General features: G+C 40.5%; 2 protein-coding genes across 3 annotated transcripts in view; both read right to left on the bottom strand.

The window, feature by feature from the left end:
- Positions 1–18,387, bottom strand: part of LOC309721107 (uncharacterized protein) — a gene marked incomplete at its 3' end in the record, with an annotated part of 85,611 nt that overhangs the window by 32,088 nt on the left and 35,136 nt on the right. The window lies entirely within an intron of this gene.
- axl (AXL receptor tyrosine kinase) overlaps positions 1–18,387 on the bottom strand; it is a 25,322-nt gene extending 6,935 nt beyond the window's left edge. Inside the window, exons 1-13 of one of the 2 annotated variants that reach the window (XM_082503920.1) lie at positions 17,524–18,387; positions 14,119–14,329; positions 13,614–13,714; positions 13,341–13,523; positions 10,272–10,352; positions 10,052–10,167; positions 8,099–8,294; positions 3,749–3,888; positions 3,503–3,647; positions 3,319–3,336; positions 2,413–2,542; positions 2,056–2,147; positions 185–280 (exon numbers count right to left, since the gene is read on the bottom strand). In XM_082503920.1, the coding sequence (XP_082360046.1) occupies positions 185–280; positions 2,056–2,147; positions 2,413–2,542; positions 3,319–3,336; positions 3,503–3,647; positions 3,749–3,888; positions 8,099–8,294; positions 10,052–10,167; positions 10,272–10,352; positions 13,341–13,523; positions 13,614–13,714; positions 14,119–14,329; positions 17,524–17,686 (1,672 nt within the window). In that variant the 5' untranslated portion in view covers positions 17,687–18,387. Of the gene's footprint in view, positions 1–184; positions 281–2,055; positions 2,148–2,412; positions 2,543–3,318; positions 3,340–3,502; positions 3,648–3,748; positions 3,889–8,098; positions 8,295–10,051; positions 10,168–10,271; positions 10,353–13,340; positions 13,524–13,613; positions 13,715–14,118; positions 14,330–17,523 lie in introns of both variants that reach the window. The other variant, XM_082503919.1, reaches the window with a different exon arrangement.

The following is an 18,387-nucleotide window of genomic DNA, read 5'->3' as shown; positions in this document are numbered from 1 at the left end:
AACAGCAAACCGCTTTACTATACAAATATATAACATATTTGTCTGACAGGAGATAAGTAGAAACCTGCATTGGTGCTATGGCAGACAAGTCTATGAACATGTACCAATTTTGATAAAGAAGTGTTAACAAAGCCTGTGATTAAATATATGTATATTAAAAAAACAACAAAACATCGAGCACTACCTTCTCCCAAGGTCTTTCCCAGGGTTAATTTATGTCTGTCCACCATCACATCTTGGAGCTTCTGCTTCAGCTCGTCGCTGATGCCCAAGCTGTTCACTGAAGAAAGGGGAGAAAAAGAATTTTAATGCTGCTTAGCTGCCTGAAGCAATTTAATTAACAACACAGAAATGAGAGAATAACAGCCTGAGTTTGCCAAACAGCCTCGCTAGCTTTCCCAAAACCGCAATGCATGACACTAAGCCAAAAACAAAGTGTTTACTTGTAAAACTCCCCCAAAATGAGCATTAGTCTTTCCAATTTTAATCAGTTTGTTAGTAACATTATTTGAAGTTGCATTCAGATAGTACATTATCTTTTTTATGCACTTTTTCAGGTACATGTGTTTGTTGCAAGTCTAACATAGTTTTATGTCTAAAAGACAAAACAAAACCATTAAAAGTGAATCAAAATGTTACCAGGACCTAATAAATAATATAACATACTGAAAGTAAAAATGCTTCAATTACAATGCAAAAAAGTGCAATATTCTTTAAAAAGCTCTGTTGGGAATATGTGACCCCAGTTTTGTTTATTACCCTTTTCTATAAGTCTATGTGATCCTGCAGAGACCAGGTTGGGTTGAGGGACACGAGGTCAGAGGATTAGGCTGGTTTAAATACTCACTCCACAGCTGGCTGTCATTGAGCAATAGTGGTAAGCTGACTGCGCTACACATTTTAGCTCTGTTTTCACATCTGGGCCAGGATGTGACAAGGCTACAACATGCTCAGAGATCCCCTCCAGCTGCTGCTACACCATCAATCTGTCATGCATTGGACAACAATCTACTCGGTCTTCAGGCATGTTCCAACACATGCTGGCGTGACCAGCTATTAGCCAAGGCTTCTAACATCTAGAGCTTCGGGGTTTGACTCCACTCTGAGAACTGGCTGAAATTACCGGTCAGTGTCCACAGCTTTAATTCTGTCTAAATCTCTCCAATCTGATCCTTTCCCTTTTACCCAGTGCAACTTTCTTCATTCACTCTGAGTCTATAATATCTCTTCATCTCTGTATCTTGGCCCCTCTTATTTTACTCACTGAATAGTTTTTTTCTCTCTTTTCCCTGCAGTTTTATCTTACTCCTGGCCTCTTTGCAGCTATTGCAAGCTGAGACTTGACCACGAGGACTAAAATACTGTGTGTACTGGTTACAATGGCAAGACAGGTATATCAAATCACGAGGACTCTCAGGGACTGCTGGCTGGGGAAAGCACACAAACTACTGCTTCTATGATGCTACCAGTTTGAGTTAAATGGCACTGTTACTTTATTTCCCAACACCACATGCCTTTTCCCAATTTGGAAATGTGGAGCGGTTATTTTAACTTGTTTTTAACATCTCCAGTATCAAATTAAATTTAACTTTAATTTGCTTATCTGAAGAGTCTAGTTTAATTTTGATGTTCATGCTTCATTGCACAGGCCATAACTTCATTACTACATTTCCTGCACATCTAATTAATAGGCCTATTAAAAGACTGTCTTATGTAATATAAAATGCTCACTGTTGCTATGGTGTATGTCAGCTGAATGAACTCTCCAGGGCTATTATTACTGTGGGAAATGAATTACCTGTCAGAGCATTTCTGGCTTTGATCAACCAAAACAAACTAAAGATGTTTTTCTTGCTTTGAAATAATGAGAATAGAGCTGTAATTGTGTGACGCTTTTCTTCCACAGAACTGCTGGTTCCTGTTATGTCTCTTTCTTTAAGGGCATGTTTGGGCATGCTGTTAATAAAGAGTACCTATTTCTGCCAAAAGGACAGCTGGATGCAAATACAGAGTATCAGCTTTCTGCCAAACATGGCAGACTACAGAGGAACTCACATGTTGCTTCTGTAGTCCTACGGCTGTACGAGCGGCGAGCACGGTACCTGACCACCAGCTCTCCACTCTCCATCATGGGTTCAAACGCCTCTCTGTGAAAGGATACATCACAAGAAACAGAGCAAAACACAAAGTCAGGTCACACCAGTGAACAAAAGTGAAAAGATGGATTTGGGCTACATTTCACGAAGCTATTTTTAGTCTTTCAAAACAAATGTTATTGCTTTATATAAATGCTTTAGAAGTGTGCAAGTGAGGCAAGCGGGCTGAGACCCAGAAAAAATTGAAACTTTTTGGTTTGGCACAGTCACTGAGTCCCTCCCTTCCAGCCACAAGGAGCAGTAACACCCTACGCACCCAAAGCGCGTCTCCTTGCGCCGCAGCTTGGCCACGTAAACAGCCAGGAACACAGCTATGGACACAGCACCGGTAATGGCCATCACCACATAAAACCAGTGCCAGGAAAAGGCTGGGGGCGATGATGGACCTGAAGGAAAGGGTGTGGATGGAGACAGATGAGCGTTTAGTAGTGTAGGTCTTGTAATTTGGAGTGGGGATTTAGGAGTTTAAAGCAGTAATTAAGTTATTTTATCAAAGAAGAAAGAAGACATGATTTGTGTAAGTTATATTAGCTAGATGACAAAAAGCATGCTAAAATATACATGCTGAATTGTTGGGAATCAAGTGAAGAAAGTGATAAAGCAGACTCTTTAAGCTAAATCAAAAAGTCCTTCTTTTCCTAAAAATATAGTCATTTTCTTCACTCTAGAAATACTTTGCTGTGCCATTTCCCACACTGAAATTTACTCTCCAGTCACTGCCACAATCTACTGCTGAACACTCACAAACTCTACCCAGTGTTTACAACTTCTCTTTCTTTTCATACTCATCCTCCACAACTTTGCTTGCTTGTTTTTCTCCTTTCATTTGCCATTTTGTTGTTTGAACTGTCTGTCTAGCTCTGTTAGACAAAGCAAACAGAGATTCTCACTGCTCCTGCCAGTTATAAATATTTATGATTCTTCTCCTCATTCAGCCCCATACCCCTCTTCCCCTTTCCCTTCTCTGTGAGATCATCTTCCCTTTTTTTTTTCTCTTCGTTCCCTTTTTTCTCAAAATACACAGTGAAACAGACTAAGAAGAAGTAGTCCAGTTATGGAGAAAGAAACATGAGCTCACTTCCACTATCACTGTCATTGTGTGCTACTCAGAGAGGTGACAGAAGAATGTTTGTATGTGTACATAAATCCAGTCATTGCTCACCTCTAAATTCACCCATTTCTGCTGGTGTAAAAAATAGAGAGCACGTGTTAATATTTTGACTTTTTTAAAACAGATCATATCAAGTATATTTTAGCAACCACAATTTCATCAAACGAAATCATTGCTTTATAAGAATAATACGTTAATCACACCTGTTGCAATGAATTACGATTTTGTTACTCACCAGGAACGTTGAGTGTCAGAGTCTGAATGGGTGCCCAGGGTCCTTGACCCGCCCCTGTATAGGCACACACTCGGAAAGAGACATTGGACAGGGGGACAGACAGATTGATTGCGAACTCAGTGCCCAATCCGGTATTGACGACAACCTGAAAGAAAAAAATCGGTCTGTCATTATTAAGAAAAATGGACATTTTCTCCATGCATTTGTAAATTTAGCAACTTTGTTGACTGTGAATGTGTTCCTCACCTGCTGAGTAGCAGGTGTGCTGTACTCCACCATGTAACCCTGCAGCTGCCCATTTAGTTTTCCTGATGGCTGCTCCCACATTACTAGTACCTCCGTCCCATTTAACTTAGCAGTCACATTAGCTGGTGGATTTTCAGGCACTGAAAAAGAAAAACAACAACGAAGCTCTGAAGCATCTCAGTTTTCTCTCTCCCTCCTGCAGACTAGGATTGCTCAGTTTTCCTGTTTATCCCTCTGTGTTACCTTGCCCACTGGTAGGTGGAATTAATCAGTGCATCTGGGAGCACCCGTCCACTTAACTTGTGTCTTTCACACAATTTGTAATGACTCATGGAAACAATCAAAACAATTTTTATTTATAATTATTGTAAGTGTACCATCAGTACTTTAACTGTGTGCTAAGTGGCCTGTGTCAGGCGGACTGGAGTTAGCCAGGCATGTGTTGTTTTGACAGCTTAGAGCCTCTAGGGTGTGGATAACTCTAGCAGCTGAAGGGAGAAGATGTCAAAGAATGTGGAGAATTTGGCTTTATTAGGACAAAAAGGCATCTGAGGGCACCGCAGACAGGGGTGATTAGTCAAGTTCAGAAGCTGCTCGGGTCTTTCTTTGTCATTATGGTTCAGTAAAGTCCTGTGTCTACTTCACTTCACACAGTTCCTTTTCTGTTGGCCATTCCTGTTATTGTTTTATTCATATTTATCTGGCTTTGTTTTTGGCATTTGGGAGAAGAGAGGGGAAAAAAGGCATCTGGCTACCAAAATACCCACTGGAGAGAAAATCTAGCTGAATAACATGCTAGAAATAGTGTGAGGAATTTATGCACTGTGTGTCTAGTGTGTGTGTGTGTGTGCGCATATGTGACTGATGCACTGTTTAGGACAGAAAACCAAGAAAACTTTCAATAAGAAGAAGTGAAGGCTTATTTCCTGTGTTAGTGTTTAAAGCTTACTTTGTGTTTGCTTCTCACTCTTGGTATGCTCCCAAAGTCACACAAACAAGCTGGACACCCACACACACCCACGCATGAGCTAAGTCACCGTGCGTTTGGGAAACACAGCCCAGCCCTATGGATGATGTTATCAGGAAGCGTTTGGCGGGTGATTGTTTCCACATGTGGTCCTTATTCTTCCTGCCAGCGGCAACAAAAGCAAACTCTAAGTCAAGTTTGTTCCAGCAGTTCGGCTCCGCATTTGCTTAATCATCTGTCAGACTTTCTCTCTCTGCGTTCTCCACCTCTTTGTTGCCCATACTCTTTTACTCTCCTTCTCATTTTCTCTCTTTCCCTGACTTCTATCCAACATAATTCCATCATCTTCTCTCCAAGTTTTCTTCTCCTTCATTGCTCGCCCTGTTTTAATGCCGTTCTTTGTTCATGGAGTGGCGAGTTCAAGTGAACAGACATGTTGATGTAAAATGTAAGATTAAAAAAAAAAAAAAAAGAGTTTCCCTTGGACAAAAATAATTAGATTTGCAAACTTCAAAAAAGGAAATGAGATGTTTATTTGTGCTTTTTCAAAAATGCCTCGTGTTTTTTATTCTTCTGAAAGAATGAAAAGCAAGCCCTGACTTGGCAAGAGATTGAGAAAGAAACTCTTGAGCCACAATTAGTTCACTACAGCAAAGGTTCAGATTTGAATCCACAGCAGACTTAGTGTTTCACATCCTGTTGGGGTGAAGAAAGTGTCAAATGATCAGATTTGGAAGATTTTGAAAAGTTGTTTGAAAGCAGGGATGTGACTCTTTCCTCATTCTTTATTCTTTTTTCCATTCTTACAGGCTGTAGGCCCTTTATGTGGTTGAACATATGTATGGAAAAAGGTCATCCTTAAGCCAGAAACTGACTGGTTCCCATGCATGAGAACTAGGAAAGCTCTACACAGGAAACATGTGCAACACAAATGTTAGTGTCATCAAAAATGTCTTAACTTTTAAGGCCATCCACCTTCTTTCAATTTAACAGCACAACCGACTGCTGTCTGTCTGGGAAAAAGAGTCATTTAATGCTTGAGAATGCATTTTTGTTGGCAATAGTATTAAGCAGGATTAAACGTGACACGTGTGCACATTGGGGTATGTCATCATGACTCACTTCCATTGGGACAGTGAATCGGGCTGTTCTGTGACTGTTTATTACATCTCTTTGGGGGTACAGACTGACGTTATGCAAGGTGTGTACAGAGAATCAGGACTCCATTAACAGCCATTTAGTTTCTTAATAACTGATTCTTTGTTTATTCTGTCTGTGTGTTTGTGATTTTTTTTTTATTCTGGGGTTCTTTTCAGACAAATAAAATAGACTTGTGGTATGTAAAGAAACGCAATAAATGTAAAATCTCATCTCATCGCAGCGTTAGGATTAGCGGGGTGACATGGGTCGACTCGCTTCCTCTCCCTCTGACCAGCCCTACCCCCTCGTCCTCCTGGGAAAAAAGTAGACTGGGAAAATAGCTAGATGAGTGTTTTCTCAAAGCACCCGCTTCTCCCATTTTTTTTTCTGCTCTTCCATCCAGTCCTTCCCTACTCTCACCACCACCACCACTTTTTCCCTTTTTCCCACAGTGCCTCGCTCTGTGTTCTGGAAAGGAAAATCATAAGTCAACTGAGGTTAAAAAAAGGGGGGGTGGAATGAAAGATGAAGGAGTCAAGCTGAAAAACTGGATTCAGAAAAACTTGTTCAGCTTGTTCGGGGGTGCAGGAAATCACATCCTCAGCAATGTTTGTTGGATGACGTAGAAAACACTGGCTGAAAGATAAATGAATAAAAGCAAGCCCAGTTCATCTGGAGGAACCAGATGAAGAACACGAGACATAAAGGGAGAGAGAGTTCAGCATACATGCACAATTTATGAAGGATTTAAGGAGGCAGAAAGCTACAGAAGGCTTCAGGCTCAAGAGAAAAACCTTGTGGGAGTTTGTCAGAGACTTCAGCAATGAAGCACATGGAAAATGTGGAAAATATTGGTGTGCTGTAAACAGCCAAACTCTCTCTATTGTTCTCTAACTCAGTTTACCCTTAATGCCACCTGAACTATTTTTCTCAAAAGCTAAATGTTATGTTTCATATGTTGTCATTTTTTTCCCTGTAAAATGAAATGAAGATTGCTTTAGCTCAAAAAAAGAACTGAAAATTCTGCTTGTTCAAGGACTGCTTCCCTTTTGCGTCTTCCATTTATGAGAAAATGAGAAATACTGTGTTTACAGATTACAAGCAGCTTCCCTCATGGAAACCCCCAATCACTGCTCCTGTGGCATGTCTCCTCTCTCCATTCCTATTTATCCAGGGATACAGAAAGCATGAGCTGGCATGGAAAATCCCACCTCAGTCTAAACTCAAACACAGGCTAGCATTAGAGTTTGGACAGAGTGCAGCAATCCTAACTGAAGCCTTTCAGGAGAATTTAGCATCTACCTTCCTTTTCTCCATCACAGCCTTTTCTGTCCCTCAGCGCCAGTCAGCCTTCTACTTCAAGAGTTTATATTTAAAGCTGGGTTCACAAGGGTACAGTCACTCACATCTGGTAACCTTCATAAACACAGACTAAGGAAAAGGGGCACAGTAAGGAATATTATGACTAATGGTGCACTGTAAACTAATTCCCTAACTTCATGTTATCAGAATTCAGAATAAGTCTTGACTTATAATGATCCAAGTTGAAAATAATTCAAAAGACTCTGCAGGGAATTACATCCACCTTAAAATAGATCCAGAAAAAAGGGGTCGTGGGGCTAAAACACTGAACTTTTGCCAGCTTGAATTCTAGACAAGACAGAAAACAGTCAAAGTGACTCATGCCCAAAGCATAAGACAGCAATGAAACACAGCTGGAGTATATTAACTACATCTTAAACATAACATAGTATCAGATATGCAGACCTAATAAGTGAATTAGGCTTAAGTCAGAGTTCCAGAACTATGATTTGGGCTTTAATCTACTTTGTCATCCTGGAACAGAACAGCTAGGCCCTGTGAAGCCATCATCTTTATTATTACTGTTTTAGTCCCATTGAATAGGCTTAGCTGAGAAAACAACACTAACACATGTTCAGTGTGACTGAGGACATCATTCTGTTAGCATATACTTGCACATTTAGCAGTAAAAGTATCCCGCTGGCATTTGTTTGAAATGCACTTATAGAAAAATGACCCTTACTACAGAACAAAAACACCATAAAAAGCAACTCAGTGGTGTTTTTGTTACTGTGTAGATTCTGTCCTGGTCTGGTTACAGTTCACAGAGCCTTGACCTTGAAATACTTATGAAGAAATAATCTCACACACAGCGACATAAAAAGATGCGCACATCCGGACAAGACATCCTTGGTGAAAACAAACAACTCTGCAAAACTAACCTCCTTCTTTGGTACGTAGCTCCACCCAGGGAGACCAATCAGATGGGCCTTGGCTGCTATGGCAGGCCACTCTGACAGCATAGAGGGTGTGAGGCTCCAGGTCTTTGATGATGTGTGAGGATCGTGGCATGGACACAGTCTGATTATGGATCAGCTGATGTGGGCCTGCTATGATGGACTCTCCTGAATGTTTGGCCTGGAACATTAAGATGATAAACATTATACTTTGTATACTTTGTAAACAGTGGTTCCTAATAATCAGATTTACTGGTTTACGTGCAAACAAGAAGATGATGTGCTGTTTTTGAGTCCAAACAATGACTGAAAACGATATAAGGAGAAAATAGAAAATCCCTTTGAGCCATGCCAATCTCTTTAACAAATCAAGGAATTTCTGTATGCATCTCTGTGCTTTGCTTGTTTATTTAAATTTCTTCACAGACAGGCGAATTGGTTGTGCAGACAAAATGGAAAAAACTGAATTCTTTTCTGCAGTTTCTTAAGCTATTATTTGTTGCTGCTGCTGGTGGTGGGGTCATTAAGTGTTAATTTTTAACAATGCTGTAAAATGTTCCTTTGCTGCTCTGAACAAAAGCCAAACTCAGCAAGGTAGACTAAAAGCAGAACCCGCCAACCAGACATCACAGGCAGAAACCTGCTGTCTCTGCAAAGTCTTTATGGTAAACACATTTAAAGAGGAACACTAGAAAACAAAAGCTTCTTTGCAGCAATTTTATAACCACATTAAAGTTGCTGGTCTAGGCCATTGTTCTGCAGCATTGTTCATTATCAACAAACTTGTTTGAGATGGGTGGAGTTCACAGGTGGAGTTAAAAACATTATAAATAATATGCCTAAAAATGAGCAGCCACACAAACATATGTTTGTAGCAGGTGCTGATGTGTACTGTTTTACCATATAAAGCAGGAATGGGTAGAGGATGAGTTATGGCAAGAAAAGCAAAGCAAAATCTCTTTAATTTAAAACTAGGCTAGCAAAAGGCTCTGAACTAGAGAATTAGCTAAAAAAACACCATGAGCAGTCAGAGGTCATGTGCTATAGGAAGCTTAAGTCTTTTTCCTTATGGCATGAGTTAGACATCTGAGGATGTCTTCAGTTGCATGAATGAGGAGAACTGTATGAATGTGTGTGGGTTTGTAAAAGCTCGATGAATCACCGTCCAGCCTGCAAAACAAGTGTGTTTAATCGAATAGTACAACTCAGCCCTGAGTCACACCCCTTGTATGGCTCAGACCAACAATACCTGCTGTCACTGAACTTTCCTGTTTTCTTTTAACAACTTTCTCCACGCCTTTCTTTCCTTCTTTCTTCCCTTCTTTCACCTCTCTAAACCACTGCCTTTTCATGTTTCTCTTCACTACACAAACAACCGTTAAATTCAGCTTTTTGCCCCATTCTCCTGAAGTAGGCCCCTTTTCTTTTTCCCCTACAAGGGTAAAGGGGTTAGAGAGAGATGGAGGAAGGGAGGGGGCAATAGTATCAAGAGGTATGAGGGGCAGCTTTATTAGAACCAGACGTTTAGGGGTGGTGCTGCAGTGTTCCCTTCTCCAGGAGAAAATTTTCCTCCTCTCAGCTATGAGCTATAACGGCCTCAAAGCATGATAGTGGCAGAGAGACACTTACAGAAAGAAAGAGAGGGAGGGAGCGGCCCTACATAAGTCCAAGAGGCCACTTTCCCAGAGTGAAACATGACCCACTGGTACATGAATAAAGCAGGGAGGGGTAGAGGATGAGTTATGGCAAGAAAAGAAAAGCAAAATCTCTTTTCTTTAAAACTAGGCTAGCAAAAGGCTCGAGAATTAGCAAACAGAGGAGTCAACGATCAATTGTTAACAGGTAGAAACAACAAACAGCTGCTGTGGTTATTCCAGCTAGGGTTCTGAGCTAGTTGTGCTATTCACATCTCCCACATTTACGTCTAGTTTTTCTCACCTGAACAGAACAGTTGACTATCTGGTAAGTACCTCCGAAACCAGGTTCCCACGATAAATGAAGTGCGGACTGAGTGATCTCTACAGCTCTCACATCCTGAGGTTTGTTGGGGAGAACTAAACAACAAAAACAACCCCCAAAATTAAAGATGTAAACATAATTATATGCAGATAAACTAGCAATGGCTGAAGTGACACTGCTTTCATGGGCTGACACCTACCAGTGATGGTACCAGATCGGGAGCTGGCCACACCCTTACGGTTCTGGGCCTCACAAGAGAAGGTGCTGGTCCTGTTCAGGCCTGGACAGAGAAATGAAACATCCAGGTGTGAGGAGGAAACACTTCAGTATGCTGAGTTGCATGTGATGTCAATGTGAGAAAAATATAACTAGAGTGAGAATAGCACGAGGGTAAAAGTTCCCATTCAGTAACATCCTCTGTTTGTCAGTAGTATTAGGTAGTAGGGTGCTTCTTCCTGAGAGTGTAATGGTCGTTAATCCAGGAAAGACTTACAGATTTTACATTTTGATTTGTGGTGTAAAAAAGTGAAAAAATGTGCAGCTGCTTCAGCTTTGGCAAGACAAGACAGTGTTAAACGTTTATACCTTATCTAAACATTTCAAGAAATTAACTTTATTCCATTGTGAACAATGAATCTTAATGTGAGTAAATACATGCAGAATTCAGGTTTACTTGTTGCACATGTTTAAGCAACGAGAGCTGACCAAAGCTGTGTACTAACACAAATAAAAGAGAGGAAGAAAGAGCAGGATAAAAAAAGTGTAGTATGAATTTCAATGATAGAATATCAGTTACTATAATATTAAGTTTGATCAAGCCAATAAAAAGCCATATAAAGCGTAGGTGGAGATTTGCTGATATTCAGGTTGAAAGGCATCAAAAATGTGCTTATTCTGGTATAAATCATAATATTTTTAGGACTTGGATGTAGTTTTGATTAAATAATTTTTTTCTCAATTGGCTACTATAACCAATATTATTTTCCACAAGATCATCAAAAAAACCCATTTTGGTTTTAACTGCTATTTGACGTAATTTGAGGTTTGGTTTTTCAAAACTGCAGCTTCATGATAAAGCAAAAGTTTCAGGAGTTGCAAATGCTTTTTGCTTTGTAGGCTGGAGAACAAAGAGTGCAGCCTAGCTGAAGTCTAGGTGTAATATGCTGAGCTGCTGCCTTCAAGAGGAGCTGGGGCTCCCGTGAAGGGGGAAAACAAGTATGACACACTGACATTCAGCAGAGAATGAGTCCTCTGACAAAGTGACTCACAGCGTGCTCACACATTGAGCATTTTGTAATGAAACACAGGCCTACACACACAGACAGACAGTGAAACATGTGACATTCAAGTTTATCACTGTTATCTAACACCCCAACATTGTCAATAAGCCACAAGCTGAGAGTGACAGAATCATGCAGTGTGTTTGTCCTGCGCCGACGGCACCATGCCCCCATTGTGCCGTGGCCGGAAAAAGAACAGGGGGTACGATCCTCGCTGGCTGTAGTGAGGGGTTGTGAGAGGGGAAAAGGAGGGAGGGGAGCGTGAGCTGACCACTGGCTGTGTGCGACAGTGAACTGCTCATCAAGCCAGATTGCGCCACTTGCTCGTGTCTCCTTCCTTCCTCATCAGAAAACCACAAAACAACATCCTTTAACAGCTGGAAATGTCATTATCTGTTACTAGGAAGAACCTCATGATCCGTGCAGTATTGACCAACAGTGTCAGCTGGGAAAGGCAGTGCGTGGCTTTGGTACTTTTTTTTTTGCTAGACTAACATTTTCTGTGAACAAAGTAATAGTGTTAGATTTCTCAACTTTCTTAAAAGGAACTGGGATTGTGAATACTTTAATGGTTCATGAATAACCAAAATGGTTTAGAACTGAAGGAGAAATGAAACTGATAATGAAGTTGAAAGCGTTGACTTTAGCAGGGGAGTAAACCAAATCAAAATCAAATCAAATCACTTTTATTGTCACATCACATGTGCAGGTACATTGGTACAGCACATCTGAGTGAAATTCTTGTGTGCGAGCTTCACAAGCAACAGAGTTGTGCAAAATACAATAATGTAAACAAGCAAAATACAAGAATGGCTACATCTGAAACTAATAAATATATGTACAATATATAATAGTATATGCATTATGCAACATAAATATGCAACATAAATTTATTTTGATGAATAGATTTTTTTTGCCCAAGACACAATAAAAAAAGAAAAAGAAGAAAGAAGAACAGTTTATGAGGACTTCTCAAATCATGAAGCCACACATGTATGGCTCTTGGTTTCTTGCTGGTTGGAATGTTCTTCATTCCATTTTTCTTTATGGGCTCCTTGAAAGATTATTTGTGTTTGCCTTGGTTTGGATCTGTGGTCTGCCAGGCCAGCTGTCCATACCAGAGTTGTGAGTGTAGGTTACCATCAATCGGGTCCTAGTCAACACCATGAAGCCTGCTCCGATGAGTCAAACCAGAGCCTTCAACTGAACTTCAACCGCTCCTTACTCCTCCCTTTTTCCTTCTGACTCAGCCTCCTCTGTTTTTCAGCCTACCACTGGTAGGCTAGCTGGCAGGCATCTGTAGTTTGCATTCAAGCAGCAACAGAATCCCCCTCCTTTATCTCCTTCTTTCTTTTATCTCCTTATGTCCTCTGCACATCAATTTTCCATCTCCCAATTTCCCAATTGTCCTTTCTGTGCTTGCTGCTCCTTTTTACCCACAAAACCACAAGGCATGTCCTCAATGGATTCACTGGCAATGTGCCAGCCTGGCTCTCCCTGGGGAGGGTGGTTATTTGGTAGTATTGTTTTGGCCATGAAAGGAGGATTTGAAAGTCTTTCAAACACAGGAGATAGTTGCTATACAGTTTTTGAAGAAGGTCATTATAACCAGTCTAAATAGATTAGATTCAAAAACTCAACTCTGAACCACAACTTCTTGAAGGAGGACTTTTTACTCGTCTAATATTTAATTTGCATATTATTTTTTTTACCTGCAGAAATTAGCATTTGTAACTCATTAATCATTTAAGTAATTAATCTTCTCAGTTTTTAAAATGTGAGGACCCACTTCTCTTGCCAACATGTCAAGTTTGGGGAGAATTTTTTTCTTTCGTTTTTTTAAAAAACTTTTTTTAACTTGATCATTCGTTATTGTTTTTATTTTCTCCTGTCCATTTCACTGTCAGTGCAAAATGAGGATTTGAGAAATCTGTTTGTTTAAACTGGACTAACTAGGCTGTTGTGCTTGACTGAGTAAAACATGATACCTGTGAGGTTGAGGGTTGAGGGTGAGAGGGCCACTGGATCCGTCAAAACATTCAGAGGATGGCCATCCTGTAGCCAGATGACCCTGACTGGTTCAGGAGGCCCGTGGGCTGCACAGTGAAGGCTGAAGGAGACATTCGCCACGACAGTCATGTGGTAGGGCTCCAAAGAAAAATGAGGAAGGCCTGAGAAAGACTTAGCTGAGTCAGGGTCTCCACTCCTTTAAACAATCCAAATCTATAGACTTCTGTAGCTGTGGTTGTTTAATAACTCACCTTCCAGCTGAATACCACCCTCATCAGAAAAGGTCTCATTGCTTCCTGATCGAACAGCACATTTGTAGTAGCCCATGTCAGGGAGCTGGACTTTCTCAATTCTGTTATGTATATAAAGAGGAATATTTTCAAAGGTTTTGTAAAGAGCAAAAAATGTCAAAGCAAACTGGTAATACAGGGAGCTGATGTTTACTTTCTTTCTAAATTTAACATTCAGTCAAGCCTGAATAAAATATTTCAAGTTACAGCAGATTAGACAAATGTGATTTTCCTTGGATTGCATAATTTCTTTGAGAATTGATTTCTCTGGTTCTCTACTGAGAGTGGAAGTCAACATGGTGACATAATCCAGCAACAGCCCTGTTTGAGCTAGAAACAAGACGGGGTGGAAGAACAGGAAATAAACACATTTTTAGACCAGGTGTGACTGCTTCACAATACATAATCCTTAAATCTTAAAACGAAAAGAAACTTCCACATGTTAGCAGCCAAAACTGCATCCTACCTCAGTGTGCTTATGATAGTCCTACTGTTGCTGCCAGTGAGAACTTGGTACTGATTATTTTCTGCATGCTCCAGTGGCACACCATCTTTCAGCCAGATCACATCAGGGGACTCCACGTCCTCACTCCCTTTACCATTCAATTTGCACTGCAATGTAACAGGTTTGCCCAGTGAAGAGATGACAGTAGTGGGACTCTTTACAAACTCCAAATCTTTGAGAGAGGAAAGAAGCAGAAGAAGAGGTTAGCATTTTTCAAATGCAAATTTTTTGCAGTCCAACTGCAACTGAAAACGTATCTTTAAAGAACAAGATTTCCCACTCTTCTCTTTTCTATAGAATCTGTGCAGCTACAAACTGAGCGTAGCATTACTTCAGACAATGTTTAGCTTTGTCTGCAGTCTTGTTACATCAACTGATAACAGCTGATCTCAGTCCAGCCCAAAAAACCTACTGCTGGCTCAGATGGTACCCTTCTGTGCATTCTTCAGGCAGATATCATACAGGCAACACCATGTCCTGCTCCTGCAAGCTGCTTTGCAACCCACCGTGACCCCCAGTGCCTTCATTTCATCTTCTGCTTGACCTTAATGTGACGTATGTTGTCACTTTGTTGATGCTTGCTTTGAGCTGTACATGTTTGTCTTGCTGTTTCTTTCATAGGACATAATTTTTCTACCACAAACAGTCATTACTAGAAATGAAAGGTTCACTCTTTTTTTGGGCTAAAGTGGTCCTGACTCAACTGTGATTGTTCTGCATGCATGCGCATGACACCTTTCAGTAGTTTAATTCACATAATTAGATTAACTACATTAATCATGTCATCTATCCAATATAAAACAAAAATAAAGAAAATGCCTAAGACAAACTCCCATAGATTAAGGTGAAATAGTCCAAACAACAATTCAAAACCCAAAGATATTTAAATCACAGTGACACAAAACACAGAAAAGTAGTAAATCTCCACAATCCACAGCAAGTAGCAAATTTTGGTTTAATAAATGTCTGGAACATTAAATCATAAACAGAATTGCTGTTGTCCTATTAATCAATCAGCTAATATGTCCAGCACTAAAGTCTTCACTTGATTCTGTCTGATAAATATTTATTGCTTGTGACAGACTTACTTTTGCAGTTGCCAGGATATGATAACCCGAGCTTTTGAAAGACTCTGGTTATCTCGTGCTCCTACTGATAGTGAGGCTGACCTGAGAAGGGCAGCACTGATACTGAGACAAAGGCTTCTTGTTAGAGGAAGGTTGCCTATGTTGCTTAAACAATGTCTGAGAACTGAGAGCCCAACACAAACTAAACGTAATTATAATCACAGCTTCTTCATAACAGTATTCACAGACCTGCAGCCTATAGATGTCTGATGTCAGAAAAATGTTGAAAACGGAGGATCATTCTTTCTTTTTACCTTCTGAAACTTTCAATGATAATGAATTAGAATACGTAACTTAAAAACCCAGATTTTCTTTAAACCATCAAACTGGCAAGCGCACATAAGATGTGCACAGATTTGTGATACAAGAATTCTTTTCTTTTTTTCGCAGTATCACATAAAAATGCAAAGCATCCACTCAACCAACCAAGCCAAGGCAACTCCTTGTAGATAAAGAAAACATAAATCATTTGAGGATGAGCAAACTTGGTTTTCAGAGCAAGAATGAAAAAGCACGATTTTCTCAAGCTTGTCAACACGCCCTCCTCGTCTATTTCATGGTCACCTTTCAACCTTTGACCCTTTACAAAGACCCCAAAGACCCATTTCACTATAACACATAAATGGCCATAATTCAACAACCAAAAACAGATTTAAAATGCACCTTTTTGCAGTACTTCTTTTACTCTTAACTATAACATGTCTTGACAGAGTGTGTGCTTCCCCACCTCTTTGTCTCTGTGTGTTTTCTGGCATTAAAAGTCATTCATCCCTTTATTTTTTAAGCTTGGCTGAGCTCTTTCAATATTCTACATGACCCTGGCTTTGTCCTCCTCCCCCTCCAGTGCATTGAATCAAAAAAGCCTCATTTTCTCTCTCTGTATCTTTTTTTTTGCTGAATTCATATAATAATAACCTTGTAAACATTTTACAAGATTGCAGACAGACAGAGAGGGGAGGCTACAGACAAACTGTGTGTCTCTGTTTGTGTGTGGCCTGTCTCCACTGATTCATTGGTGCCTAACTACTTCATCGCCTCCCTATTGTTCCCCGAATTCCCTTCAGGTCCCCCACTTTTTCCCTGATCTTTTCTTTCCACCCTGCCTCTACTCCTACTCTCCACTCTGTGAGAATGCTCAGATGTTAAATGTCATTGGTTGTGCACATACCAAAAATGTCTGACACAGTCTTAAGCATTTATCCTCCTCTCCCTCCCTGCTTTATCCTCCTGCATTTTTAACAGTGTGGAATCCATTCACTGCCGCGCCTTTGCCCTTTCTCCTTTTCATGCCATTCATCACTATACATTTTGCCACCTCCCCTCCAAACTCTCTACTCTTGCCCTCGTACCCCATCCATCATTGGATTGGAGTCTGAGTCAGACAAGCTCTGACTCACAAACCAAAGCATTTGGCCCCCTGAACCCCTCCTCATCCTTCAGATCCTCACATCCAAATAGGAACTGAGACATCCGAATAAAATTCTCCATTCTTCACATCGGTGTCTCGTAATCTCCCTGCCTGCTAGTCATACATATACTTAGGGCAGCTGCCCAAGAGACAGAGTGACCGCAATTGTCAAAACACATAAGCTGACAGGTGGACGTCCATGTAGGGATACTGTTTTCATCAACTGGGTGCAATTGAAAGTTCCCAAACAGTCAGTAAAGTTTGTTTTAAAAGATAATTAACATACTTTTGAAATGATTCTGTATAGTGTAGAAAGACTATTTTCTTAAGAAAGCAGAAATTTGGCTTTCAGCTTTCATCTTTGGCGTTCAGCAAACATTCTCTTTGCTGATTATGATTCACCCATGTCTCAAGATGTTTACATTAAATGCCCACCTTTCACTTGTTTCAGTACATCTATCAAATTCCAAATCTTGTTCGCTTGAACTCCCAGCATGAATAAACATTGATCACCTGATTTCAGAAACATTGCCCTTGAGCAGTTAGTGTTACTGGTTGTTACCTGTCAGGTAAAACTCCCCTTCACTTACTTTGATTGTATTATAATATAATAATAGTATACAATAATATCAATCCTTTACTTGCTTTTGATAACTTTTTAATGTTGGCCAGATGTTGAACGCCCCTGCAGCTGTGGTTAGCCAAAAACAAATTGAGTTAACGAGGCAGAGAGCTGACTGTGCTAATTGCTCTTTACGATGTTTCCCCCTGCACACAACTAACAGGCATATTGGGTAAATAAAAAAGCGCCCCGTTTCAGTTAAACCTTACCTGTCAGCGAATCTGCAGATGTTGGTATCCAAACCGAAAACATGACGGTGAGAATCACAAACGACCATTTAGACAAATTCATATTTTCTCTCGAAAACAAATGACCTCGGAAAAAGAGCTTCATGAGGAGAAGAGTCATCCTGGAAACATCACCAGACTCCATTACCGCATCGCAGCAGCTCAGAGATTCAAAGTTACGTTTTGCTCTAAAGAAAAAGAAAAAATTTCTCTGACTTGGCAGGTGCTGAAAATGTTGAGTATCCACAAATCAAGACCCAAACAAAGCGAATCCGAGCGTTTCAGTTCCCCGTTTTATGAAACATGCGGTTAAAAAAAGTCTCTGAATTGCCACAAACTCTTGAGTTTCCCTTATCCTGTTGCTTTGGTTGGTTTCAAACGGAGCAGGGCTGTCTCCATCAAAAACTTTCATCTACCATGAAAAAGCGCACAGCAAACGACGCTCTAAACTTTTCCTGTCCAAACGAGAGTCTATTTCTAGCGATCAAGAGCATATTTTTAAACCAGTCTTTCCTGCAGCCGGTTGTCCAAAGTCTCTATCCTGCCTACAGGTTCCCTGCGACTCCAGACATTCCCCTGGCTTTCTTATCCCTCTCCCCCTTTCAAACACGATTCAAATTCCTCAACTCAAGTTCTTTCCACCCTCCTCATCCTCCTCCCCCTTCTCCACAGTCTCCCTCCTTTTCTCAAAGGATGTGAGAAACTCTGCGGCATGCTGATTGTCTCGGCCCAATCTCCCATTCGCTTTTTAATTACACAGGGATGCCCAGAAGTTGTAAATGTCTCCGTAAATCAACCGTTTCGCGCTTGAAACACTGTTTAAAACACAAGCCTGTGCATTTCAGT

This window comes from Aulonocara stuartgranti (assembly GCF_965226115.1).
Source record: "Aulonocara stuartgranti genome assembly, chromosome: 14".
Classification (NCBI taxonomy): domain Eukaryota; kingdom Metazoa; phylum Chordata; class Actinopteri; order Cichliformes; family Cichlidae; genus Aulonocara; species Aulonocara stuartgranti.
This window is presented reverse-complemented; position numbering and strand designations above follow the sequence as displayed.